Source organism: Chelonia mydas, chromosome 3, assembly GCF_015237465.2.
Source record: "Chelonia mydas isolate rCheMyd1 chromosome 3, rCheMyd1.pri.v2, whole genome shotgun sequence".
Classification (NCBI taxonomy): domain Eukaryota; kingdom Metazoa; phylum Chordata; order Testudines; family Cheloniidae; genus Chelonia; species Chelonia mydas.
This window is the reverse complement of record NC_057851.1, coordinates 117,356,483-117,384,010: the sequence shown is the minus strand read 5'-3', so window position 1 is coordinate 117,384,010 and position 27,528 is coordinate 117,356,483. Positions and strand designations below refer to the sequence as shown.

At 39.9% G+C, this 27,528-nt stretch overlaps 2 protein-coding genes across 7 annotated transcripts in view; both read right to left on the bottom strand.

The window, feature by feature from the left end:
* Positions 1-2,903, bottom strand: part of LOC102936907 (solute carrier family 22 member 2) — a 32,910-nt gene extending 30,007 nt beyond the window's left edge. For 4 of the 5 annotated variants that reach the window (XR_006290048.1, XM_037895102.2, XM_043544292.1 and 1 more), the window contains exon 1: positions 2,313-2,903. Coding sequence is in view for 4 of the 5 variants with exons in the window: in XM_037895102.2 (XP_037751030.1) it covers positions 2,313-2,729 (417 nt within the window). In the remaining variant the exon portion in view is untranslated. Of the gene's footprint in view, positions 1-962 lie in introns of all 5 variants that reach the window. The other variant, XM_043544293.1, reaches the window with a different exon arrangement.
* A 3,989-nt stretch (positions 2,904-6,892) lies between these two features.
* The window catches only part of IGF2R (insulin like growth factor 2 receptor), an 86,809-nt gene continuing 66,173 nt past the window's right edge, over positions 6,893-27,528 (bottom strand). Inside the window, exons 36-48 of one of the 2 annotated variants that reach the window (XM_037895100.2) lie at positions 26,441-26,590; positions 22,702-22,863; positions 21,833-22,037; positions 21,205-21,351; positions 20,410-20,644; positions 19,082-19,218; positions 17,975-18,089; positions 15,791-15,937; positions 13,693-13,877; positions 10,277-10,463; positions 8,824-8,970; positions 7,979-8,048; positions 6,893-7,451 (exon numbers count right to left, since the gene is read on the bottom strand). In XM_037895100.2, the coding sequence (XP_037751028.1) occupies positions 7,035-7,451; positions 7,979-8,048; positions 8,824-8,970; positions 10,277-10,463; positions 13,693-13,877; positions 15,791-15,937; positions 17,975-18,089; positions 19,082-19,218; positions 20,410-20,644; positions 21,205-21,351; positions 21,833-22,037; positions 22,702-22,863; positions 26,441-26,590 (2,304 nt within the window). In that variant the 3' untranslated portion in view covers positions 6,893-7,034. Of the gene's footprint in view, positions 7,452-7,978; positions 8,049-8,823; positions 9,213-10,276; positions 10,464-13,692; positions 13,878-15,790; positions 15,938-17,974; positions 18,090-19,081; positions 19,219-20,409; positions 20,645-21,204; positions 21,352-21,832; positions 22,038-22,701; positions 22,864-26,440; positions 26,591-27,528 lie in introns of those variants that run through there. The other variant, XM_043544290.1, reaches the window with a different exon arrangement.

Below are 27,528 nucleotides of genomic sequence, written 5' to 3'. Positions count from 1 at the left end.
ATGAAATGCCCAGAAGAACCATCCAAGGCCTTGTCTCTGACCCACCCAATGGTCAAAGTGGCACAAAGCCTTGGGGTTCCATTTGGCTTATCAATGTGTGGATATGACCAAATAGCATCAGTGACAGAAGAAGCCTTCTTCCACTTCCAGCTCACAAGGACACTCCACCCTCTTTCTCCTGGACAAGGACCTGGCCACAATGATCCATCCATTTGTCACCTGTAAGCGCCATCACTGTATATGATGCTGAATGGGGAAACAATGCACAGGCCAAATTCAGCTGCTTGCCTCCTCCACAGTTTAATGTACTCCAGTCCCTCCACTGACTCTGTCAAGGCTGATCTCCCACTCTGGCACTTCGAGTGCAGAAGGTGCGGGCGCGCAAGGATTCTAAAAATTAATACTGGCCACTCCAGGCTTGTATTAAACTCCCAAGGTTACAGCTTTTTCTGACCTTGGATGGGTAGATGCTGCCACCACCCAAGTGCAAAAACCCCTTTGAGAACCCAGGAAGGCGCACTTGGGAATTCTTTCCTGTGAGATATCCTCAAGCCCTTTCACGACTCCCCTCCAGAGAAGAGCTGAGAAAGAAAAAGGAAATCAGCTGTTGCCACCAGCTAATTAAACAAGATGTGCACAAACCTCTTAGGACACAAAATCCAATCCTGTTCTTAAAAAAGGTAAAATTTTATTAAAACAAAAAAAATACATTTAAAAACTCAGGTTTTGTTAGATTTAAGAAACTCTTATAAAAATTAAACATCAAGAATAACCTTCTTGAGGTCCAGCTTAAATGTTATAAGCAAAACAAAAGTATTTGGGATTAGCTCAGGAGTCCACAAGCCATAAAGAAATAAACAGAGATAAACCTAAACATGTCTTCCTAGACATTTCCTGATCTACTTACATATCTGGGGTTTTAGCTGAGTAGTTTCTAGGTATGATTTGATGATTTTTCATACCTGGTCCAAGCTCTTACAGCATAGCTGATCTGTCCCTTCTCTCCCAGAGAACCACCACAGACCAACAATGTGGAAGTTTTTTCCCCCAATTTTAAAAAGTTCTAGCCTTTTCATTGGCTCTTTTGGCCAGGTGCCCACTCCCTTCTTTTTAACCTATGCAGGAAGACTTTTTAACCCTTTACAGGTAAAGCAAGTAGAGAACAACTACTAAGAGGGATTTTATAGCTAATTGGCTGGCTGGGTGTCCATAAAAGAGAGCTACCCCACCCCTTTCATTTATCACAGACTCCCAAACTGCTTCTGCTGCCAATTTAAAGCCTTGGCCCTGATCTGAAAAGCCACAAACAGATTAGATCCCAATTACATTAGAGACCGCATCTCCATCTAAGAAGTGCCTATGTGTGTTTTTAGGAGAGATCAATTATCCTGTAATTTTTCTTACATCGCCCTTCATGAGGGGGGTGTAAATCTAGTTTCAACAATCTTGAGCTTTTATGATTTTTGTCAAATACTTGTATTGGTTCTTGCAATTGTACAAAATATTTTAGCTTAGTTTCGTCAAACTTAGTTTAATCCTGTTTATACAGGTTTTTCCTACCACTACTGTGAAGTTAGGTTTAAGAGCTGGGATATTACAAGTGGTGTTCAATTTTTTAAATATCCCTTGGAAGTAATGGTTATTTTCCAATATTTGCCTACATTTTAAGCACATTGGAAATCCATGGATTCTTTTCTGTGATTTATTTCCAAATTTGGTTGACTAATAAATGGGGTCTCTTTTAGTAGGATTGTGCATTATCTTTTTCCTATATGTAGCCATTTAATCTCATCATCTTTGATCCAACCTAATGAATTTAAAAGGTGTTTCACATTTGTCAAGGCTAAACCTTAAATTTTTTTTCCCCTCAAAAGCTATAAGATGTAGGCCACGATCCTACAGTGAGCAACATGTGGGTGTAGGAATCCACTTGTGTGGAACTCACTGCACATGTCACATCTTATGTGTTACTCTTGGTTTCCATATCAAGTTTGAGATGCACGTACACACTCTTCCATGGGAGTGCTCATGCAATTAAAGCTTTGCATAAGATTGTGCTCAATTTACACAAGGAACCATTTACCCTGGTTGAATGCAAGAGCCCGTCAACAGTGCAAACAATTCTGTACAGCACTTCAGAACAGAAAATGAAATGCATGTTATGCAATCAAACAGGCCGTAGTAGTCAATATATTTCATTATGAGGAGTCTCCTCTTTAATGAAAGCACTTCTGTTAAATTTAACCTTTGTCTGCCCTCAACTAGTTGATAACCCAGGGGATGGGGAGGAAGAGGAAAATATTCATTTGTACCTCAGTCACAATGGATGATCCTGAAGAACTGTAAACCCAGCCATCTTGACAGGGGGTGAGCGGGATACTGCTCCTGTTGCCATAAACAGTGAAGTTTTCTAAGGGGTTTATGCAGCCGAGGCCAGTTGTGTTCCAGTCCACGTTGTATCTCCTGCACTGACTAGAGAAAGACTCCCCATGTCTCCCCTGCTCTGGAACGGTGTAATTCAGCTCCTCTTCTAAACTCCAGCCACATCGGCTGCTCAACTCAGCAACTCCAGGGCTGAGACAGCGGTGTTTGGGAGTGAACCCCAGGAAAACGACACCCACGTAAATAGGGGTGAAGGCTGCAGACACGAAGCATAAGACAAAAAAGACTTGTTTCTGGAACAAGTCAAATTCCCCAATATGCTCTAGAATATCATCTAAGTTTGGCATTTTTAAATATGGCAACTCACTTACAGTAACTAACCTGGTTTCTCTTCCCAACACTGCTATATATTTTGTTGACAGCGAAGCTGCTTAAGTAGCAATAAAACATTTGACCAAAAGTCAAAGAGCTACTTTATAAATTATTAAGCCGTGTATTGGCAGCTTTATTTTTTAAGTTAAATTTGACATCAAGCCTAGGCTCACCTGTGAACCATGGGGAATTGCTATTTGACCCCCATCAGCTCCCCTAGAATATTCTTCTTCGGATGGGCAGGAAGTGGGGGTAGAGGGGCATGTTGTTTGCCCACAAACAAAGTTAACAGGGCTAATAAAAAGTCACTTACTTGTCATTAATTACCCAAAACCTTAGTAAGGTACTTTGAGAGGTATCCTCCCCTAGCTGGTGCCTTATTACCTTGATTTAGGTAGGGTACTCAACAATATTTCTAGCTAAATACATTTATTAGCATGAGTGTGAGAATGAAAAGTTTAGGGTTGCCATTGCTAGGCAACAAATTCTTTAGTGCCCATCATGAACAGGCTTCGCAGGGGGTATTTAAAATGCAGTTCAATAGAGAGGTGCTTTCAAGAAAAAAACAGCTCCCACCTTTGAAGCTGAGCTTTGTAGTGGGGAAGAAATATATGTTCTAAAAAGCTTTGCAGCCAGATGCCTGTTTGTGTATTTACCCTCATCAGGGGTTTCCCCATTCCTCTCTCACCACTTCCTCACAGGACAGGTGCAGTGGGATTGCTGTCACAGGTGAGGATTTAGAAGGCAGGTATTTGCCTGTGGGCTTGTCCTCCAGCACCTGCACAGGGTGGATCTGGATTGTGGATAGAACTTCTTTGCACAAGGCTTTAAAGATTTCAGGAAAAACCTTTGAAGCATTTTTCCCCCCATGTCCTTCTCAAACCCTAAAGCTGAGAGCTCCCCTTCCTCAGTAGAATAGTTGTTTGAGTCAGAAGACAAAGATCTTAGGTTATTTGTCCCTATTCTCCACCTCTCCCCCCCCCCCGCCCCCCGCTCTAGCTTTTCTCTTTTCGGGGGTTTGGCCTACTTCACAGGCATTGCTGCCCAGCTGTTGTCAGGAGTGGTCTTTTGCAGCTTGCTTTATGCAGAGCCTTGAGCCCTCTGGATAGGTCTCCCTCAGGTCCCACTCCCCCTGCCCCAGGATCATTGCTGGAACTCCTTGATTCAAACCAGGAAGGAGAGCTTGATATGAGCCCTGCCTCTCTCCCCAGGGAACTGGGGACCCATTTTAGGCCTTTGAGGCCCTGAGATGCCACAGGGATATGGTCTTCCTAATCCTGTTCTGTCCTGGGACTAACCCCTGGGGTTGGATGAAGTTCTCTATTTGTGGAGTCTCTCCCCAATCTGCTTTGGGATCTCTTGATCAGGCTTTTCTGTGTTGGAGTCACGACTTCTTGGGGGCAACGGGACACTGAACATGCCTGTCCAACTCAGAGCCCCATGCCCTAGCAGTGCAAGGGTTGGCAGACGGAGAATGAGCAGGGCACACTCAGCCTCTGAAGAGCCCATAAAAGCTGCCTCACAGACAGAACACTGCTTGGATTTAGCTCAGTATTTGTGAAGTTGCTCTGCCATGTCTGCAGGGGTCAGTGGAGTCTCACAGGGAGTAGCTGCAGCATTGGCTCCAGATAGCGGAGACCACTCCACTGCTCTTTACCAGATCTAGGAGAGGGAGAGGAGGAAGAAAGGAAAGCTGCTTGCTACTGCCAAAACCACACAAAAATAAAGGCTGGCAAAGAGGAGTCAGGAGCAAAGTGAACCGTGCTTGACTGTTGCTGTGGACACATACGATCTGGCAGCAAGCTGAACAAGAGAGTGTGGCTAGCACAGGCTGTGCGAGAGCTTTCAGCTGCCTCCAAAAACTGCAGAGAGGAGGGGAACAGACCACATCGATCAGAATTGTGGAAAACGCTGAGCTGCAGAACAGTTGGTTTTTTTAAGTCTACTCTTCTATAAAAAACAAAAACAAAAACAAACACAATATACCTATCCCAGCTAGAGAGTTTTCACCCCCAAAAGGGAGAAGACACTGCACGAAGTGCACTATGCGTTTTACATGGAAGGCGCCCCAACTAAAGTTACAGGCATCAGTGTAAAATCCTAAAACAGAAATGCTCAATCCAGACCCCCCCCCCACCCAAAAAAAAAAAAAAAAAAAAAAAGGCACTCTCTAACTCCACTTCTCCAAGAGGTGGTTTTTGAAGCGATGCACAAGATGGAAGACCAATTCACTGCAGGAACTGTGCAGGGAGGGGCAGCAGCTTCTGGATTCATCATTAACCCAAACCCGTAACTCTTCTTTAGCTATGTGTTTAACAGTGTATTTCTAGAATTGACAGCTTAGAGTCTGAGGGCCTAGTTATTTATGCAGCTTTAAATAGGACTCACTTAATATTCACAGGTAAACTCTGATTAGTAGATTCAGTCAGGTGGGATCATTAAAATGATTTAGTCTGACTTCCTGCATAACAGGCCATCCAGTAATTCATGCAGTCCAGCCCAACAACATGTGGTGGAACTAGAGAATACTTCTTTTAGAAATATCCAGTCTTGAAGACTGAATAATGGAAAATCCACCATATCCCTTGGTAAAATGTTCCAGCAGACTAACTACCTTGGCTGTTGGAAATGTGCATCTTATTTCCAGAATCTATTTCCTCCCAAGAATTGGCCTTACACCAATTTTATTTCTAGATATAAAAGTGTTGTTCAAGTTTGGAATGCTGACACTTTCTTATATTTAACACGGCTTGACAGAATACACCTATGTTATGGTTTTATTTGTTACTCATAGTTCTCCATACAGAATCTAGGGGGAAAACCAAGTCTGAAAAAGAAAATCCATTATTTGAAATTTGCTTATAAATTCAGATGTCTGTGGTGAGACATCTTAAGTTTCATCTTTAGCTTTGCAATCAGAAATGTTAACAGTTTCAAGCAGGAAATTTGGAAAGTGACTTTCAGGTTGTCAAACTACAATTTTTTTAAAAAGTATAAGCAAGAAAAATTTCAGCTCTTATTTTAATACATATGGGAATCATTTGAAACATCCATTTCATTTATTTTATTGAAATTGCTGAATAGTTTATATTACACTAAATTTGATTCAAAATGGAAAACGTTTTATAAAATGAAGAAACCAGTGTTGAAACCAAATAAGCGAACCAAAAAGGTACAAGGAAGAGTTTCAAAAATTCTGACCAACACACACCTGTACATGTATATGAAACCATATTATCGCCCATAAGATAATTCAGAAAACACTGAGAGGAGTAGACTGCTACAGGAAGATTGACACCACCTCCATTAAGTTCTGGCAACACTGTAATTCAGTGACCACTGGCCCACCATATTTTATGCAGTTAGTACCAAAAACGATACCTGTTTTGCGAATTAAGGCTTCTCTAGGTCTTGGGCTTTTTAAGATGACAGGGCTGTGAATATGGCATTCTAGGAATTCTGCACCCATGACCTTGAACAATCCAGTTATATCTGGGCATGCACAAATTCTAGTCCCATCTGCACTCAAGGGAAATATTTGGGTGCTTGTCAGCTGTTTAAGTAAATACCGATGAAATATGTCATGTGACCAGTACCAAAAATATCATGCAAAGAACAACCACCATTTCAGACTAAAGCTAACAGAGTTGTACCTCTCAGTAAATGGTTTTCAATCAATCAAGTGTTTAAATTAGAATGGAATATTCAAATTTACAGGATAAATTAGACCAGTTCCAACATTTACATCAAACCACCCCAAACAAAAAGTTTTTTATTTTCCTTCTCATATGATGGGTGAATCTATAGAATAATACCCTGCCGGCAGGAAGAACACGTTGCTATTATTCAGCAAACCTGAGTAGTGAGAGTCAATAAATACAAGGAGAGAATTAAAATGCTAGCAGTCAAATATCTTGAATCTCAAGTGACGGGAAAAATTCAGATTTAATCCTGTACTTTGAAACAATTTTGTAACATGTCGTGCCTGTACTGAAGGTTTAAAAAGAGAAGATCCTGGGGAGAGGGGGAAAAAGAAGAGAGAGAAAACGAACACCAACATAACTCAGCCAACTGGATGCTGGAAGTCCAGTCATTACTGAACAGATCATTGTAAACAACCAGGATTGATCTTTTTTTCCCCTTCCCTTTTGAATGTTTTCTTGTCAAAGGCAAAATTCAGAAGAAATCTCAGGCTAAAGTCTTCATATTTGGTTGGAAGTGTTTTGTTGTCCCACTATATATATATCTATATTTATTTAATTAGGCACAAGAGGGGCTATTTAAACATTCAACAAGTCCTCATCGCTATCATCGTGGAACGATAGGGTATTCGTAGAATTCTGTGTCTTCTGTTGGCCTGGGTTAGGTTTTGCCTTCCTTTCCTTCACTCCATTCAGCAAGTTGGTCTTGGCATCACTTCCAAGGCTAAATGGCTTCTTTTGCTGGTGTCTGTTCTGGTCTGAGCCTCTGGATTGCACCCCTCTAGTTGACTGAATCTTCACATCTGGAATAGTTAGAACTTCATCCTCACTGTCCAGGTCATCCACGTGGAGAGATGTCAAGGCTTCTGATTTAACAGATGTGGTAGTGATGTGACCATTTTCTTGTCCTCCTTTTCCTGGTCTCTGATTTGGTGCTGCGATTTCCTCCATAAGCCACTCCGTTTCATTCTCGTTAGCTTCTTCTTCAGTGTTTATCTAGCGTATGAAGACGGTAAAGTTACTAAATAATATTCAATAGGCTCTCAAGCACCCTTTATGGTCTCCCGAAATCCATCACCTGAGAACCACCAACAGCCCCATCCTGCACTTTGATTTACCATCTTCCACTGATAAGCAAATAGCACAAAATACAGTGTTAGTGCACTAATACTACTTTGATCTCTCTATGCTGCCTTTTACATTCTGAGCGCACTTCCATTTTAGTCTCATCTTCTCTGGCTCTGTGCTTTCCCAGTCTGCCTTTTATTTGTTGATCACTCCTCAGTATTTCCCTTAAACCTCCTCCTCTCCCCCGATTTGTGGGGACTGAAACTGTTCTGTTCTTTCCCTCCATCTACTTCCAGATTTAGTCTCAGCCAGCCAACTAGCTCACCTATAGTCACAGAGTTAGTTTAAATTCATTTAAAGTAATTGTAAGTAGAAGCAGCTACATATTACTGGTCTGGAAAATCATTTAAAAAACAGAACCTCAGAGTCATCACAACTGTAAGTAGTACAATTACCTTTGTATATTTATAGGAAACGTTTGATGTTCTTCTGCAGCAGTTGGTTATCTTGTGTATCACAGTTTCTCTAAAACAAAAAATGAAAAAAAAGTTTCTTACAGTATTAGATCCCTTTTTATCCTTCTGGAGAAAAACCAGTGATCAGCAATACCAAAACCCTTAATTTTCACTCTCTTCTGCCAGTCTTGGGAAATCTGCTCAGTTTCCAGTCAAGACAAGAGATCTAATACTCTTCTCACATACACCTTTCCAAGTCCATTAATTGAATGGGGTACACTAGTTAATCAGAGAAAGATTTGGTCCAAGACTATTCTAATTGCTAGCACCAAAGACTCAATTCTAGTATCTGTAGTCAATCACACCACTCCCTCTCTACATCTTGTCACCAATAAATGCTCTGGAACTCCTCTGCCTTCTCAAATCTGTAACAAAATTGCTGAACATTCACCTGGGGAAGAGCAAACTACATTTACTGTGCAGTGCTGAACATCATGTTAATCATGATAGCATTAACTTATGTATTTGTTCTCTGCTGTATCTATTGGGTCAAGCTGAACCAGGGGAAACGCTTGAGTTTACGCTTAGACACCATGAACTTCAAAAAAAGTCAATTGCCCGAGTCTTCCATTACCCCATTATTGTTACGTGTAACACTTAAGAGTACAATAACTGAACAGATCAGTCAGCCAATTTCTCCCATTTGTGTGGGTCTTTCATACCTGTAAGTACTTTTAATGCATTCTGAGAAACTGATTAGATTTCAAGTGGATGCCATTCCTTTAACTGAAATCACCTTACATAACACAAGGAAACAATTTTCCCATTAGCCTCCCTTATCTTACCTCCTCTCTTTTTTGTAAAGCAACAAGATCAACAGACACGCTGTGAGAACCACCAGGAGGACACTCAGCACAGCCCCAACAGCTTGGCTTCTTCCCGAAAGGCCTTTGAAAATTTGCACTCCCTGGCCCTCTTGGCTCTCAGAACTTCTGTAGGCAGAATAGGAGACATGGTTAAGAGGACACTGCCTGGTTGTGTATAACAGTCTGAGGAAATGTTGATTAGAAACAGTGGATCAAACAAATTCAGTACAAGATATAACGCCAGCTCTTGTTGGACTCTTATATAGAAGCTGCTTCAAAGGGAGAAGGTTTAGTGCATTTCTGTTTAATACACAAGTGATCTAGTTTATTCTAAACCAAAGAAATAGGAAGAAGAAGGTCACTTGGGTCTGCAACCAAATACAGAATTATTGTTTAAAAGGACAGTTCTGTAAACATTACACATTCGCATGTAGTTATTAACAAGTAGAATTCTCGGTAACAGTTTTAAATATTTAAGGAACAAAAAAGCTGAACCCAAAACCAACGTAGGATCTAGCTATGAATCCACAGCACCCCAATCCTGAGGAACCCCGGAAATTCTACAGAATTGAGCCTGCACCATAGCAAGTTATAAACATAATAATGTGTCTTACAACAAGCTGTAACATAGCACCCAGATGCAGCTACACATCTTACCTTTGAGACCACGACCTATTGTGCCAATCAGTATTGTTTTATTGTTACCTTGTGCTCTCCCATCTGTCTGTATCCACTTGTTGGATCTTGTCTTATACTTAGGTTGTAAGCTCTTTGAGGCATAGACCATCTTTTTGTTGTGTTTGTACAATATCCAGCATAACTAGGCCCTGGTCTGTGACTGGGATTCCTAGGCACTACCGCAATACAAATAAAAGTTGTCCACTCCAGCAGAGAAAGTTCTGGCATAAAGTGGGCAGGTAAAGGTGACAACCATTTGCAGTGTGGAAGAAACCTAGCTATTCATTTGCACATACTGAATAAACGACTATGGAGGAGCTCTCCCCCCCCCCCCGCCCCCCACCTTTTTTTTTTTTTTTTTTAAAGTTAAGACAGTTTCTTAATAGGAGATATGCCTTAGGCTACTCCTCTCAGTAACCAGAAAACAAACTGAGTGAATGGGGAGAAGTACATTTTAATTGAGGTCTCTTCTTTTCAATTTGTTTCACTGCAAATATTAAACAATCTAGACCGAAAATAATCTTAGTACAAGATAAACATTTAGCTGGCAAGTGGAATCAGTGTTCCTCCATTAAGCCTTGAAATTGCATCCACTCACTCCTCTCAAAAGCATTAGATGCTCCTTTTACTAGATTCTTAGCTGTCTCTTCCTTGCCACAACTATTGTGGATAATGCTGGAAGGCAAAAGAACCTTCTAGTAGATAAACTGCTAACAAGAACTGCATGTTACTTTGGGAGAATGAGGTTACTTACCCTAATGGACAGATTGCAGACGTGTACCAGGTAAACAAGTATTGGCAGTCCGCGGTCTCATGAAGGAATTCTGGGATGCCTTCCTTTGCCTGTAAACTGCAGTGGAATAAAATCGTTGAGGAGGCAAACTTTGATTTATCTTTACCACAGGCTGAACCAGATGAAAACACAACATCCAAGTCATCATCTACAAAGAAGAAAAGTGAAAAGATTTTATAAAATACTGCACAGGTACTAGGTCTTTACAAATGGTCTATTAAATGTGCTACATTTTTACTGAGGAGAGAGCAAGAGAAAATGTATTCCTTCAGAATGTCTGTCTAAATTTACCTCTGCAATGTTTAGGTTATGATTACTCATAGCATCCCTTTGAGAAAAAAAGTGTTACACTCAGGCTATCAGGCAGGAATATATATTAGAGAACCCTTCTAGAATTACTAATATTTTGCCTACTTTTTCCCCAAAAACTCCTAACTGGGAGTTAGAAGTTCATTTAGTGTTATACTCCTTATGTTCATCCAACAAATATTAAATCCACTATGCAATTTGATAACGTTTTTCTGAATTCTGGAGAACATGAAACAATTTGCACCAATGACATCCACTGAGTGCTATCTGCTATTAGAGGTTTTGGGAAAGCATGGATGTAAATCTCTGTTGGAATGGAAGGAGGGTTTTTAGTTAGAGGGGGGAGGAGCAAGAGGCAGCGGAGGATCAGCAAATCAGGCCTTATTTTCATGCAGTGATGCACAAGGCCCAATGCTTACTTCAGCAAGCATTTCTTGCTTGTGTGAGCACAAAATCAGGATTTAGGCATGCACATCTAGAGGCACCCAATACTCAAGTATTCTATGGGTATGTCTACACTACAAAATTAGGTCGAATTTATAGAAGTTGGTTTTTTAGAAATCGGTTTTCTATATTCGAGTGTGTGTGTCCCCACAGAAAATGCTCTAAGTGCATTAACTTGGCGGAGTGCTTCCACAGTACCAAGGCTAGAGTCGACTTCTGGAGCATTGCATTGTGGGTAGCTATCCCACAGTTCCCGCAGTCTCCGCTGCCCATTGAAATTCTGGGTTGAGATCCCAATGCCTGATGGGGCTAAAACATTGTCGCAGGTGGTTCTGGGTACATATCGTCAGGCCCCCGTTCCCTCCCTCCCTCCGTGAAAGCAAGGGCAGACAATCGTTTCGCGCCTTTTTTCCTGAGTTACCTGTGCAGACGCCATACCACGGCAAGCATGGAGCCCGCTCAGCTCACTGTCACCGTATGTCTCCTGGGTGCTGGCAGACACGGTACTGCATTGCTACACAGCAGCAGCAACCCATTGCCTTGTGGCAGCAGATGGTGCAATAGGACTGGTAGCCGTCATCGTCATGTCAGAGGTGCTCCTGGTCGCCTGTGTGAGGTCGATCAGGAGCGCCTGGGCAGACATGGGCGCAGGGAATAAATTTGGAGTGACTTGATCAAGTCATTCTCTTTAGTCCTGCAGTCAGTCCTATTGAACCATCTTATGGTGAGCAGGCAGGCGATACGGATTGCTAGCAGTCCTATTGCATCATCTTCTGCCAGGCAGGCAAGAGATGAGGATGGCTAGCAGTCCTATTGTACCATCTTCTGCCGAGCAGCCATGAGATGTGGATGGCATGCAGTCCTTCTGCATCGTCTGCTGCCAGCCAAAGATGTAAAAGATAGATGGGGTGTATCAAAACAAGAAATAGACCAGATTTGTTTTATACTCATTTGCAAACCCCCCCCCCCCCCAGCCCCCCGTCTAGGGGACTCATTCCTCTAGTTCACACTGCAGTCACTCACAGAGAAGGTGCAGCAAGGTAAATCTAGCCATGTATCAGAGGCCAGACGAACCTCCTTGTTCCAATAAGAACAATAACTTAGGTGCACCATTTCTTATTGGAACCCTCCATGAAGTCCTGCCTGAAATACTCCTTGATGTAAAGCCACTCCCTTTGTTGATTTTAGCTCCCTGTAAGCAAACCCTGTAAGCCGTGTCATCAGTCGCCCCTCCCTGCGTCAGAGCAACGGCAAACAATCGTGCATCTGAGTTGAGAGTGCTGTCCAGAGCAGTCACAATGGAGCACTCTGGGATAGCTCCCGGAGGCCAATACCGTCGAACTGTGTCCACAGTACCCCAAATTCGACCCGGCAAGGCCAATTTAAGCGCTAATCCACTTGTCAGGGGTGGAGTAAGGAAATCGATTTTAAGAGCCCTTTAAGTCGAAATAAAGGGCTTCATCGTGTGGACGGGTGCAGGTTTACATTGATTTAAAGCTACTAAATTTGACCTAAAGTCCTAGTGTAGACCAGGGGTGGCGGGGGGGGAAAAAGATCAAGCCCTCAATATCTGTTGTTGTATTCCTTGAATTCCGGTCAGCAAAAGCACTACAGAAAAAAAATGTTGCATAACACTAGGTGTAAAGATGAAGGCCAAGAATTTTTTTAGAGCCAGTTATGATTTTTGGGTGCTCAACTTGACATCTTGAAGGGGAAGGTGATTTTCGTAAAATACTGAGCACATGCCCTCTGAAAAGTCAAGCTCCGTAAAGGTCTTGACCAAAGTATGGGTCACTTTTGAAAATTTTGATCAAAGGCTCTGCTCCCAGTTTCAAACTCCAACGTAAATCCTGAGACTGAGATACTGCAAGGCAACTCCAGCAAGATCTTGAACACCCCTCATGTGTTAAAGATGGATGGATCATTATTCTGTCACCCCTAGTATTCTAAAGCGGAAGTACAGGTTCTCTCTTTTGCGCAGTGTAAGTGGTGGTGCACTCTTGACTGCCAGCAATACACAATGTAAAGAGAGATTTAGTAAGCAGTGATACTAATAACTGTCTCTATGAAAACAGAGAGTCTTTGTATTGGTATTGTGTCCAGCGTGTCATGGCCTGTTTGGCAGTATTGACTAATAGAGGTGGTCTTGTAGCCAGGAGAGAGACATTCACTGGAATACTATTTCAGGCAAGTTTTGTATCTACAGGGGATGTGAAGGGTCCTGCCATAACGAACACTAAGTTTTATATGCAATGCTTTATGCTGCAGAGCTCACTTGAGCTGTATTAAACCCTTTTCTGGGCTCACAGACAGTACAATCTATTGCTTATAGAGCATACATGCAAATGGGGATGGGGAGGAGAAGAGAAGCGTCTTGTTTTCCCCATCACTCCACCAATATTTTTTTCCTATAAGGAAAGTCACTCATTTCTGCCTCCGTTATGCCACTCCTGCACTTAAATTGACGAACAAAAGATGGAAAGATTGAAGCCAGGAAGATAAATTCCAGCAGCCTTAACAGAAATATACTAGTACAAATGATAGTTAAAGCAGAAGTCTCACATTCTAGGAAGTGTCTACACTTGAACCTTTCTGTGAGTTAATTCTAGTCAGTGAGGACTTACCTTGAACATAATATTTAGCTTTAGCAGAAGAGCCAACTTTCCTAACATAGGTACTTGTAGTTTTAATCTGGCATACGTTGGCTCCAGAGCACTGTGGGTGTGCAGAGTCTGTTATACCAGAAAGTTGGATTTTATACACGTATTTGTCACCATTTGTCCGTATATCACCAGATGCGGTGTATAATCTGAAAGCAAAAGCAACTTTACTACGAAGTCCAAATTTCTCAATTATGGGCAAGAACAAATATTGCAACATCAGCAGCAACCGGATTTTAACAGATTTCCAAGCACATTTCTTATATTCTACAGTCAGAAAGGACAGATATTGGAAAGAATGTTCAACCCTTGGTACTTACAAGTTCGCTCCCAAATCCATATGTAGGCACCAAAAGGTAAATAGCCTGATTTTCAAAAGATACTGAACACCTGCAGCTGCCATTGGCTTCAGTGGGATTTATGGGTGATCAGACCACTTATTTTGAGGCCTAACTATGGACTTAGGAGCATAAGTGGGCTGGGCTGAAGTGTTGGTCATAAAATCCTGCATTCTGCCTGATCAGTAACTGGGGCAATATCCTCGCACTACTGACACCAATCCAGCATGTCCAAGAGTAATGGCTACCAACCACTTGTAATACATAAATTTTATAGTTTTATCTACTGACATTACTGGAGAGTGTCCAAGTTTTGAGGTTTTTTAAAAAGGTGTTTGTTCCAGTACTCCTCTCCATTCTCAAGATTGATTTTTGAACAAGCCCACGCCCAGTTACCTTTCCAAGTCTGCTTTGGAATAAAGAACTATTTCCTACCTATCTGTTCCCCGCCCCGCCTTACTCAATGACATTAGGCAGTAGAAAGCACTGAACATGGCAGGGCTGCCATGTGAATAGCTATACCAGTGCTTTTGCATGGCTATACCACTCCTACTCTCTTTAGTGCGTGTTGGTGGTCTGTGACTCGGAGAAACAATGCTTCTTCAACTGCCTTGCTTTCCCAACACACCCTCGAATTATGAGGATATATATCTATATATCCATGCCACACACCCTGCATTGTTTACTTCATTGCCTTTTTTGAGCATGTTGTAAATCTGCTCTAAGCAGTTGCTTCTGTAGTTCTATTTTTTTTTTTTTTTTTTAAGATATATATTGGGGGGAAGGGATAGCTCAGTGGTTTGAGCATTGGCCTGCTAAACCCAGGGTTGTGAGTTCAATCCTTGAGGGGGCCATTTAGGGATCTGGGGCAAAAATTGGGGATTGGTCCTGCTTTGAGCAAGGGGTTGGACTAGATGACCTCCTGAGGTCCCTTCCAACCCTGATATTCTATGACACACACACTCTAGAGTCAGTCTTGGAGGTCTAACATTCCTCCCTTCCCTGAGCCTCCTGTTGCTTTTAAGGTTTCCCATTTCAACCAATGACTCAATATTATACCTCTCCATGGTTAAAGCTTTGCACTATGGCCACCAAACTTCCTGCCTCAGCACTTGCAAGCAATTCTCCCTTACTGGCAATTTTAAAATCAAGTTTGGATGTCTTTCTAAAAAATCCACTGTAGGAATTATTTTGGGGAAATTCTACGGCCTGTGTTCTGCAGGAGGTCAGACCACCATCAGCACAATGGTCTTTTCTGGCCTGGGAAGCTGTGAATGTATCATTACTGGAGTACAAAAGAGGTGCTACATAAAAACCAAAGTCACCATAATGGTTGAGTAAGAGTCTGACACAGTGGCTGAAGAAATAAACACTGGGCAAGATCAGGGGGTTGTCGTCTCTATCTTCTTGAGAGAGAGTTCTGCACACACTAGATGAACTCTTGATATCCGGTTTTAAAAAGGGCCTGACCCTGAGGGGTACTGAACACCTTGAGATGCACAGAACACCCTCAACCCTCATTGACTTCAGCAGAAAGAGAAAGCACTCAGCACGTTCCAGGGTCAGGCCCCGAGTCAGTAGTTCGCGCACAACTGGTGAGTTACAGAAAGTTCATTAGCATGTGTGCTCCAAAGCCAGGTACATCTAAGACAGCCCATAGCAGTCAAAGTGGTGTGGTTTCAGTAGCCAAATTCAGTACACTATAGGAACATGCTTTTACTTACGTGTAATAAAGGTCACCCAGGCTGAAATTGTTCCCCGTTGTAGGATTAATAACCATCCCATTCACTATCTCCACTTCTTGCTGCTTCACAGCACAAGCTGCTCGAGTTCCCCATGTGATGTAGTATGTACAGTTTTCTTCATCAATCCTATCAAACACATAGGAAAGTAGAAACAAGTCATATTTGAGTGATGTGCTTGCTAGTCCGAAAACAATATAACTCACAGGGGGAAAGAAGGAGGAGGGGAAGATACTCATGACTTCCAACATTGTGTAGCCTATTGGTTCAGCAGGTAGAAACTTAATATCTGTGCTTATTTCTTGCATAAACTGATGACCAAGATCAAGATCACTGTTCTACCAGCTTTACTGAACTGCTTCCTAAGTCAATGGATTCAGAAGTCCAACAACAGGTAATTACAGATTTTAAAAAGTGTAAAAAAAATAAATAAAATAAATAAAAATCAGAAAAACAGTTGCGTAAAGTTCCCAATGGCACATGCTGCATTTGAGATTTAAAGAAAAGAACACGTAAAACTAATCAATAGCCTGGTTTGCTTTGGAAGGTTCACATTTTGCATATCACTGATCTTGGACAACAAACATGGCTGGTCAAGTTCCAGTCCCTAGCACCTGTGCTCAGTTTTCCTATCGCTACAGGGGAACATTTAATTCCCAGACAGAGCTGGGCCGTAAAGTTTGGCTCCAAACAAAGTCAGTGCTCAGCGGAGGTGTTCAGAGATTATGGCTCTCACTAAATGAGAGCTTTTATACATAGAGTTTTGTCAGCTTTTACCATTGCACACACAACACACATTTTAAAGTTAAAGTAACAGATTAAAATCATTTAAGAAACCTGCAGTTAGGCAACACTCTCTCCAAAACCTCTTTGGTAACATCAATAGCTAAAAATACTTGAGACGGATATAATTTGAAAAATCTAGAGAAAAAAAACATTGAACAGATAATGGATATATTGTAGCCACACCCACCTCAACAACGGATTCTCTCCTGTTATGCTATCACATCTTTATTAGTTTGAAGGGAATGCCAAGATTTTAGCCCACACAAGCTAAAATAAATACTGAATAGAATTGCTGTTTATGAAAATGAACAAGTGGAAAGAGTCCAAAAGCCTCCAATCTTGTGTAAACAGATTGAGAAGGTGTTCTGCGCAATTACACACATTGAAGTCTGTCCGATTCTTAAATGGCTTTCTAGAGACTAAGGGGAAAAAAAATCAGGCTATACATTTGCTATTCCGGGGCAACCATCCAGTTCCTTTACTTGGAATTTACGGATCGCTGACCAGAAGCACAAAGTCCACGTTTATTAAGAACTTTCTGCATTTACTTTTAAGAACATGTGAGCACAGCAGGCAGCTGTTTGTCCCATTGCTAGCAATTTTTCTGCTAGCACCCTCACATGTGTCACCATTGTTTTTGCTCTCCACAAGGTGTTAATGCCAGAGAACAAATGCGGAGGATCAAGACAATAAGAGGGATGCCAGCTAAGCTTTTCAAGCAGAATAGAAAATGTATAGTTACAGATTGGGAGAGAGGTTTAGTAATTGGGCTGAAAATTGATTTAACTGGCAAAATTTCTAAAACTTGGCACCTAAATCCTTATTTAGGCAAAAAAGTTTGGAAGTCTATTTTGTTCAATTTTTTTTTTTATTTGAGAGTAACTGACACTATTTTGAGGTCTGAACAGAAACTGCAAGTTAGAACCTATGGCTCAGATTCCCAGCACGACCATTGACTCACAGTATTACCTTGGTCAAATAACCTATGCCGAGATTTTTGAAGGTGTGTAGGCACTGTTCCACCTCAATTATACATTGCCAACACTAAGTCACTTTTGAAAATGAGACTTAGGCATTGAAACACTGAGTGAAGTAACACCTGTAAAAATCTGGGTCTTAACCCCTCCATAAAATGGGCACAGTACCAACCTCACTAAAGTGAGGGAGACTATGTTCCTAAAGCACTTTGAGATTCTTGGATGAAAGGTGCTATAGGACAGCAAAGTTAACATTCTAAGTTCTTATGCCAAGAATTTGGTTTTTGTGCATTTAGTATTGCATCCTTACAGCACAACGAAGCTGTTCCCACTACCTCTCTATCCTTCTGATAGACTGAAACAAGGAGGTCTAGTTAATATAATCAGAAGTCTCATTACTCACCTATGTAGCATGGGCTCACCAACTGTTTTTGCACATTTCAGTTCTATAATAGTTGTTGCTTTCTTGTTTTTTCTACATTCATGTCCACCTGAGTAACTAACAAGGACTTTACCATCTGAAAAAACAATCATTGAGACACTCAGTTCTTTGTGTTCTGTAATCCCTTAAATAAAACTTTGCTTGTGACTGTGGTTATAAAAGACTACTGCTATTTTAGGATTACAATCTAAATACCTAATCCCAGTGTTTTGATGGGCCCAGAGGTCAAATTACATCTTGTTACATCAGTACAAAAGCTAAAATTTAAAATCCTTCCAACCGTCCTTACCAAACAGTTTCCACCACACTCCCTCAAAAGAAACACTTCAGGTACAAGTTTGTTCTGTCCTTTAAGGTTACTGATAATTTGCCTAGATAGTTCCATTTTACAATTTTAATATATCCCACATTCTCAAATAACAAATGAAAAACCCACGTTTGCAAGTAAGGCAAAGAGTATACATGCATGAATTTTTCCCCCCTATTGGTTAGATTTCTTCCCAATCTTTAAAAAAATACAAGAGATTTAAAAGTTAGCTGCAGATGCACTTTTGGAAGACAAGAGGAAAGATTCTTCTTTAAACCAAAGCATTGCAGCAGAGTAATTTTTCTTGCATTTTCTAAAACTGTCACTATCTCGTTTCCTTTAACTAGGATTTTAAACAAGAATCCTTGTTTAACAGAATGTATGTAGATGTTGCTTTTTTAAAGTGAGCAAAGCACTTGGACATGTCCCACTGCTGGATTCTTGATAGCAAAGTTGGGATTTCTCCTAAATAAAAAATGGCCTCAGAGAACCTCAGCTATAACTAATTTTACTTCCTTTGGCCACTATCATAGCCTACATGTTACTCTGTTTTCGATGGAATTCTGGAAGAGTTTTTAAAAGCATATGTCATTAATAAACTATTACTGCCATTTAAGATAAAAAGCTTAATTAACATGCAACAGATGTATTTACTGAAGCCTTTATGCAAGAGAGTTTCAGCATCACCACTAGATCCTCCCTATAAAAATACTGATTTTGCAGCTGTCTATTGAAATAAGGATTCAAAAGGATTATTGAACCTGTCACATCCAGCTTCTGCGTATGTACAACTCCCAGAACCCGAACATCTCCATTTCGACTTTTACTGCAAATAGCAGCTCTTTCAGGGCAGCCTGTGGGTCCATTGTTTACTCTCTGACACAGATTCATGTAATACCTATCATATGAGAAAAGAAAAAATATATATTTATGCTGAATGAACAGGCACAAGGAAAGGATAAAGCATCATGAAATATTCTGTATTCAGAAATGTTGATTGTTGCTTAGTTTACATGAGAACTCAGTGGTTATTTTTACACGCTTCATTACCATAAAAGCTATCTGAATCCATTCGGGCAAACACAGAATGAGCCCCAAATGGCAGATTTTTTGCTTGCATTTCCAAATCAACTGATCTGATTCTTATTTTAAGATTTGTGTGCGCATCATTCACCGTTCTCTAATATTAATTTACTAGATCAATTTTTTACTCATGTCAAGCTATATTTAGAAGAAAATTGGAGTTCCATTAAACACACAGAGAGCATTATGAAATTGTTAGTTTAACAGTACCTTAAAAGTGCTGGATTCATAAAGTCACACGTTTATAAAAAAAGTGTTTTGCATTAAAATTGATTAAACAAAAAGTATTAATTGTAGTTAATTGAAAAGATGGTTTCTGGTAATGTTTTTCAACTTTTTAGAACTAGTATATCTCATCCTCTCCACTTTTACTTTATTCATAGAATGGAAAAGCAAAACAAAGTTCCAGCTTTCTCAGCTCAAGCTGGAAAAGTAAACACCAGCATTGACTCCACTGTCAAGACAAAGTAGCAGATGTATGGCCTGCCCTAAATAGATCATATTTATAAAACTTGATTTGATCTCAAAAAGCTAAACAGATTAAGAAAAAAGATATTCCCTTTAACTCATTAAAGGGAGTATTCACCGATGCTATTTTTTATTATTTTAAATATTTTTTAAAATCTGATGTTTATTTTAAAATGCCATCACTTTTAATCCACCCTGTGCAAAGATACCCATTTGCGAAGAATGACTTTTCCCAGTTAGTTGGATGAGCAGCACCTTTCATTACAGTTTTCAATTTCCCAAATGCTAAAATGCACAGGATTACAGCCTTCAGTGAAGTCACAAGTTCCACTAAAAAAATTCATGAAAGGCTGTGATTTGGAAAAAAGCTCTAAGTCAAACCAACTACCAAATGTAGACTATCAAATACTGAAAAACCAACACACACCTCTCCATACAACTCAATCTCAATCCATTGATGCATAAACTGCTGTGTAAAAAGCATCAAAATCATCTGAGAAAAAAAACAAAGAAAAACAAAAAAACAACCATCACTCACGCGATCCCGTTGGAATTAAAGAGCCATGATCCTGTCAGTGAGGAGAGCACTCTTAAATCGTAGGTTTTGTGCTTTTGGATGAACTTGCACTCCATCTTCTTTGGAGGACAAAGAAACTTTGTTTTCCATTCAAAGGTCACAGCACAGCCAAGTGTCTCGCTCAGGAGCTGAGGGTTCCCATTCCCAGCATTGTCATCGCACTTGAAAATAATAGTAGCTTCTCGATTCCCAGTTGCTATGTGGAGATACATTAATGGAGAGAAAAAACTCTTAAGGGGTTGTAACGTATGTGTGGACTGTGCAGTGTAATAATTATGACTCTAGACAGTAGTGGAGAACTGTTCTAAATCAAGCATAGCTTCTCATTAAAGAAATATGAGCTTTTGTTTCCACCCCACCTATGTTAAATTCACATAATAGGCAGAACACAATCACTTTGATGTACCATTACTTTAGTTCATTAGGCTGATTAAAAAAAAAAAAAATAGTGTTTACTTTATCTCCAGCTTAATGGGAAAATCAACTATTAGGTAAAATAGTTTTCACCATTTTTTGACATTAGGGTTTTTGTTTTTTTAAATTGCACACTGTTCTCTCATGTTACAGTTTCTCATCATAAAGGACTTTTACCCACACAGCAAAAGTACTGGAGAGGAGGGAGGGAAAACAACACACACACAAAATGATCCTTGTACTGCAAGAGCCATGTAAAAAGAGCCTTGGTTTAAACTGAGAATCAGGCTCAATAGACACACCCATCATTTCATATCTCCGGTAAATGAAGTTCTTACTAACCATTTCCACAAAATCCCCCTTTTCCATCTTTGTCATAGTCCTTAGTTGTGGCACACCATCGCTGTTTTTCTTCATCCACAATACAGTCCTCATAGCTCTGGCCTTTGTATTTGAAGGGGAATACGCAAAGCTCACCTTTTTCAGTCACTGTAAATGGAGGTGACACCCCTTGAGACATATGCTCTGTAGTTACCATGTGTAATGCCAGGCAATAAATCAACAGCAGTTTATAATTCGACATTTTGTACTCGGTTCTGTTTTAAAAATCCATCAGCCCAGCATTCAGGCACAAATACAGAAACATCAAGTCTAAATGCAATCAAAGATGACCTTGCAAAGAGATACACAGTTTAACTTTCTGGGCAAACAGCTAGGGCCTTCATTGAGCCATTTCAAACTGACATATGTAGCAAAGGCTGTATTGAACATAGGTAAATAACTTCATTGCAGAGGTCAGTAATAGAGCATAATGTTTTATGTTTTTAAGGTAATTAATTATACAAGAGCCAGGATTACATCTTCCTATTGCTAAACTGTTTTTTCCTGGCAGTTTTTCGGCTGCTCCGTGTCCTAATGGGACCAGACCGTTTTTTATGTAAATTACCTACAGCCAGTTACAGGATCTCACCTGGAGGGCACCGATCACCCCCGGTATACTGCAGAATGACCGTTTCATCCTGATGCCTGTAATCCATTTTCATTTCCTTTAGGGTTCCAAATGAAGTGACACTATTTTCAGAGACCAGGCACACTGCCCCATCTCTGCATTTTCCCCGGGGCACATCTGCTTCAGCACACACCCCAACATGGTAACTGTTGGATCCAGAAGATACCTGTAGAGGCATCCACAAGAGAATCGTATGTCACTAAGATAAAACACTCTAGAGCCCAACAGTCAATACTCTGAGAATTACCCACGTCCTTTATATACCTGAAGTCTTTAAAAAATTTAGACGACAGGGATTGGACATTATTTTACAGAAAATCGTTTTAAGACCATAGGGAAGAAATACACCCTACAGTTTAAAGTTTTATTGTACTGAGCCACATTAATAGGTCAGCCTTGCAAAACTCAATAATATTACTGTAGCACCCAGGAGGTTTTATGAAAATTGATTGGCCTGTGCACAAACATCCATTTTTTAAAATTACAATGCCTAATAACGGAAAAGTTAACGATGCTTCCTCACTGGGGGCGGAAAAATACCCCAGACAAGTAGAATTTTGCACATCTAGTAATAAGCATTTTATGAGAGAAGGACTAGAGCTACTAGTACGTAGTTTTGTCTCCATCATAGGGCTGCCGTCTGGAACAGCACCATAACTTAACGCTAGTGGCTCTTGGAGATGGCACAAAAAAGTAATGCACATGCCTCTTCATCTCAATTTCCTCAGTTCACATGACTTATTCAAATGAATATTACTGCTTTGATTTCAACGCAGGCTATTCCCCCACTTCCGATAACAACAATAGCCCCAACACTGTGTCAATGTTACCTTATATGAGCGTCCAGAAAGGCTGGACAAGTTAAAAGTGTAGTTTAACTGCTCATCAGTCACAGAGCAGCCCAGCATGTCCACTTTATCCGGACACACTAGAGGAGTATCCCACTCGAACACGAAACTGCAGTCAGATTTTCGTATCATTTTTGGCTTGCCCTGTTACAAAACACAGCAAAAGCATTACAATGAACTCTGTGTGGGTTTAATTATTTCTAGTTATCTTTTGGGGGGAGGGAGGGGAGCAGGAGGAGAGAAGACTCCTGATGGCAGGGCTGTTTTTATTAACTCCTTGGCTCAGGAGTTAGTACCATCGGTACAAAATGGTAAGATGTCACAGTCACCAGCAACAAATTATTCCATCATATCACCCATTTTCATGCCTTTCTAGAGCTGTGTGGAAGACAGAAATGCTGTTTTGCGAAGTATTTTGAGATTCCAAATTTTAGCTTTGTTTCATATCAGAACAAAAACTGGAAGTTTGAAAATTCTCCAAAGGAAAATTCAGGGTGTTTTTTTAAAGTTTTGTTTAGAGTTTGACTTTTGTTTTATATTCTTCTTCGATTCCTGTCACTTCAATAGCAACAATAGGGCTGAATGAAGTCTTTCCACCACTTTCTGTCGTGTACTAGCTTCACAACTTTGTTCAGAACCTCTGTTCTACATCATTCTTCACCATATCTATCCAGCGCCTTCTTGGTTCCTTGCACTCTGGGGTGGATAGCCATGCATTGCATCCTTTCCGGGTCTATCCTTAACTTGCGTCCAAATCATTATAGTTGTTTTTCTTGACTCGTCTGTAACAGCGTTATTTCTTGCCCTAATCATTTTCTCATATTCTTATCTTCTTGGCCTAATCATTTTTTTTGTTTGTTTGTTTTCCACTGCCTTGAACCTCTCAGTATTTCCCTCAGCCAGTTCATTTCTATAGTCAAAATCTTTCATTCATCAGCCTTCCTCATACTCCAGCATTTCAACCTGTACAGCAGTATCGGCATGATAGTGGTCTCATGTACATGGATTTTTGTATTTATTGAAACGTCTTTAGCCTTCCAGATCTTGCAGAGAGTTTTCTGAATTCTGTAGCAGCAAGTCTGATTCTTCATTTTATGGCATCTTCACAATTCCCATTTTTCAGTACTAGTCCAAGGCACACACATGTTCCCACTTGTTCCAGTTCTGTGTCTCTGAGTTTGATCTTTACCGCTTCCTCTTGTCTTCTAATTGCCATAACTTTATTTATTATATATAATGTATTAGAATTATAAAACAAGAGTTTAAGAGAAAGTAGTTCCAAAAAAAAAAAAAATTAAAAAAAAAAATTGAAATGTTCTGATAATGCTGAAATGTCCCATTTTGACATTTTTGGAACTTTTCACTTTTGGTCCTAAACAAAATTTTGGAGAAAGACAGTTACAAAAAAGCATTTTCACAGAAAAATATCTCCACCAATGTTTTTCTGACCAGCTTTAGTCTTTATTAGGGCTGTGAAGCGATTAAAAAATTAATTGCGATTAATCGCGCTGTTAAACAATAGAATACCATTTATTTTAAATTTTTGGATGTTTACTACATTTTCAAATATATTAATTTCAATTACACAGAATACAAAGTGTACAGTGCTCACTTTATATTTGTTTTTTATTACAAATATTGTACTGTAAAAATAGAATTTCAATTCACCTCATACGAGTACTGCAGTGAAATCTCTATCATGAAAGTGGAACTTACAAATGTAGAATTATGTACAAAAAACCCTGCATTCAAAAATAAAACAATGTAAAACTTTAGAGCCTACAAGTCCACTCAGTCCTACTTCTTGGTCAGCCAATCACTCAGACAAACAAGGTTGGTTACAATTTGCAGGAGTTAATGCTGCCTGCTTCTTGTTTACAGTGTCACCTGAAAGTGAGAACAGGATTTGGATGGCACTGCTGTAGCTGGGGTCGCAAGATATTTTTGTGCCAGATGCACTAAAAATTCATATCTCCCTTCATGCTTCAACCACCATTCCAGAGGACATGCTTCCATGCTGATGATGGGTTCTGTTTGATAACAATCCAAAGCAGTGCAGAGACCTGATGCATGATCATTTTCATCACCTAAGTCAGATGCCACAAGCAGAAGGTTATTTTCTTTTTGGTGGTTTGGGTTCTGTAGTTTCCGCATCAGGGTGTTGCTCTTTTAAGACTTCTGAAAGTATGCTCCACACCTCATCCCTCTCGGATTTTGGGTGGCAGTTCAGATTCTTAAATCTTGGGTCGAGCGCTGTAGCTATTTTTAGAAATTCACATCAGTACCTTTTGCATTTTGTCAAATCTGCTGTGAAAGCGTTCTTAAAAAACAAACGTGCTGGGTCATCATCCGAGACTGCTATAACATGAGATATATGCAGAATGAGGGTAAAACAGAGCAGGAGACGTACAATTCTCCCCCAAAGAGTACAGTCACAAATTTAATTGACGCATTACTTTTTTTTTTTTTAAACAAGCATCATCAGCATGTCCTCTGGAATGGTGGCCAAAGCATAGACGGGGCATACGAATGTTTAGCATAAAACACCTTGCAATGCTGGCTACAAAAGTGCCATGCGAACGCCTGTTCTCACTTTCAGGTGATATTGTAAATAAGAAGCAGGCAGCAGTATCGCTGATCAATGCAAACAAAACTTGTTTGTCTTAACAATTGGCAGAATAAGAAGTAGGACTGAGTGACTTGTAGGCTCTGAAATTTTACACTTTTGTTTTTGAGGGCAGTTATGTGGCCAAAAAAATCCACATTTGTAAGTTACTTTCATAATAAAGAGATTGCACTTCAGAACTTGTATGAGGTGAATTGAAAAATACTGTCTTTTGTTTATCATTTTTACAGTGCATATATTTGTAAACAAAAAATAATATAAAGTAAGCACTGTGCACTTTGTATTCTGTGTTGTAGTTGAAATCAATATTGAAAAAGGAGAAAAACATCCAAAAATATTTAATAAATTTCAATTGGTATTCTATTGTTATAAATGTGATTAATCGCAATTAATTTTTTTTTAGTTAATCGCATGAGTTAACTATGATTGACAGCCCTAGTATTAATATAAAATGTGTATTTTTAAATGTAACCGAACACCTATATTAGAAGAACATTTAAGATGTATTACATTTCCTGTCCTGAGTGCCTAACCAGGCAGCTTTAACATTTCATAACAAGGTATCTTTGGTCTGTAAATCGGGGAAAATGGCACACAGGGTACAAAGGAAACATTCAAATAAATTCTAACGTTTTCCTCCAAGAGGCAAAAAATTCCACTCCTTCCTTTTGGTACAGGGCTAAGGCTGATCAGAGACAGTATTAAGAAGAAGTTTAATGTTAACAATAAGCTACCACTAAACTAATTAACTCAGCAAAGTCTCAGATAGCTTGCAACTTGTGTAACTTGCCGCCTGCCTAAAAATATGTATCTTAAAATAACTGAACAAAGGACTAATTTTCTTTCAGGCCATAAAATGCGAGCTACCTTCTGAAGCAAAACATGCTTGCTGTCTTTTCATGAAGTACTTTTTTCCCCTCCCCCTCCCCTTCTTACTAGTTTTGGTTGGAGTTTAAAATAGAAATTCACTACGGAAGAGCCAAGTTTACACTATCTCATTGGTTACTTCCCATTTTGCAATACACTTCATATTGTTCCTTTTCCTACACTAAACAAATATGTATTTTCACTGTAAAATATAAAAAAGTTTCTTACCAGATTTGTTCCTCTTTTACAGTGGAATACAATAAGAGAGTCGTAGTTGAACATTTTGTTTTCTTCACAAGGAGTTGTGCTGTTAAAAGTGATATAAACTTCATTTACAGCGGGATTTATTTTTGGAGGTTCAGTGATGCGACCAATATCCTAAATGGGAAAAAACATTGATTAATGACAGCATATTAAATACTACAGCCCTAGCTTTCAGATGAGCCAAGTAGCTGCATCTTCCATTGACTTAAGTGAGAACAGAGGTACTGAGCACCTCTGAAAATCATGCCCTATAACAATTGCTCTCCTTGGATGTACTCTGATTAGATCTTAAAACAGAAGATGACCACTCACTATGATAAATGGGTAAGCTTGAAAAAAAATAGCACAAACAAAATTTCACATCTTGTGTGCAAGATGTGTTGTTACGCCAAGAAAGAGTGCTGTTTTCAAAGTAACAAATGGGTTTCTTATAAGCCATCATGGAAGCATCCAAAGTCTCAAGTAAAGAAATTTTGTCATTTAAAATACTAGCTTCATTTGCTCACAGCCTTTACAAAAATGTGCATCAAGAGTCAGTAAGTTAATCTTCACTAAGATTCAGCAAGAGAAAACTTCAACGTCCCTAGCAACCTTCCTTATGGTGGGGCGTTACCATCACCTTCAAATCCGATTTCACCTTCAACTGTTGCTTTGCAAACCATGATATCTGGTAGTCAAGCGTTCACAAGGTTTTGAAGGTAATTCACCTGTAGTTACATTTCACTACACGCTGGGACACACACCACTTCATATTTAGGACACACTATTAATTTAATGGCTAGCATCTTTTCTCCACCATATGCAGGCGGTTACTTAAAAGCTTTCTGCTCACCAATCCAAACACTTAGTAGGTACTGCTAAATATAAACCACGAATGAGACATGTTTGGCTAACATTTTGGGTCTATCCCAGTGTGAGCTGTCGGTATATATCACAGGAGACAGAAGTCTGCAATGCCAGTGGATCTTTCCAACTCAGAGGATAGCCATGGGGACATAAGACATGGACACAGCTTGGGGAGAAGTGACAAATGATGTGATGGGTCAGGATTT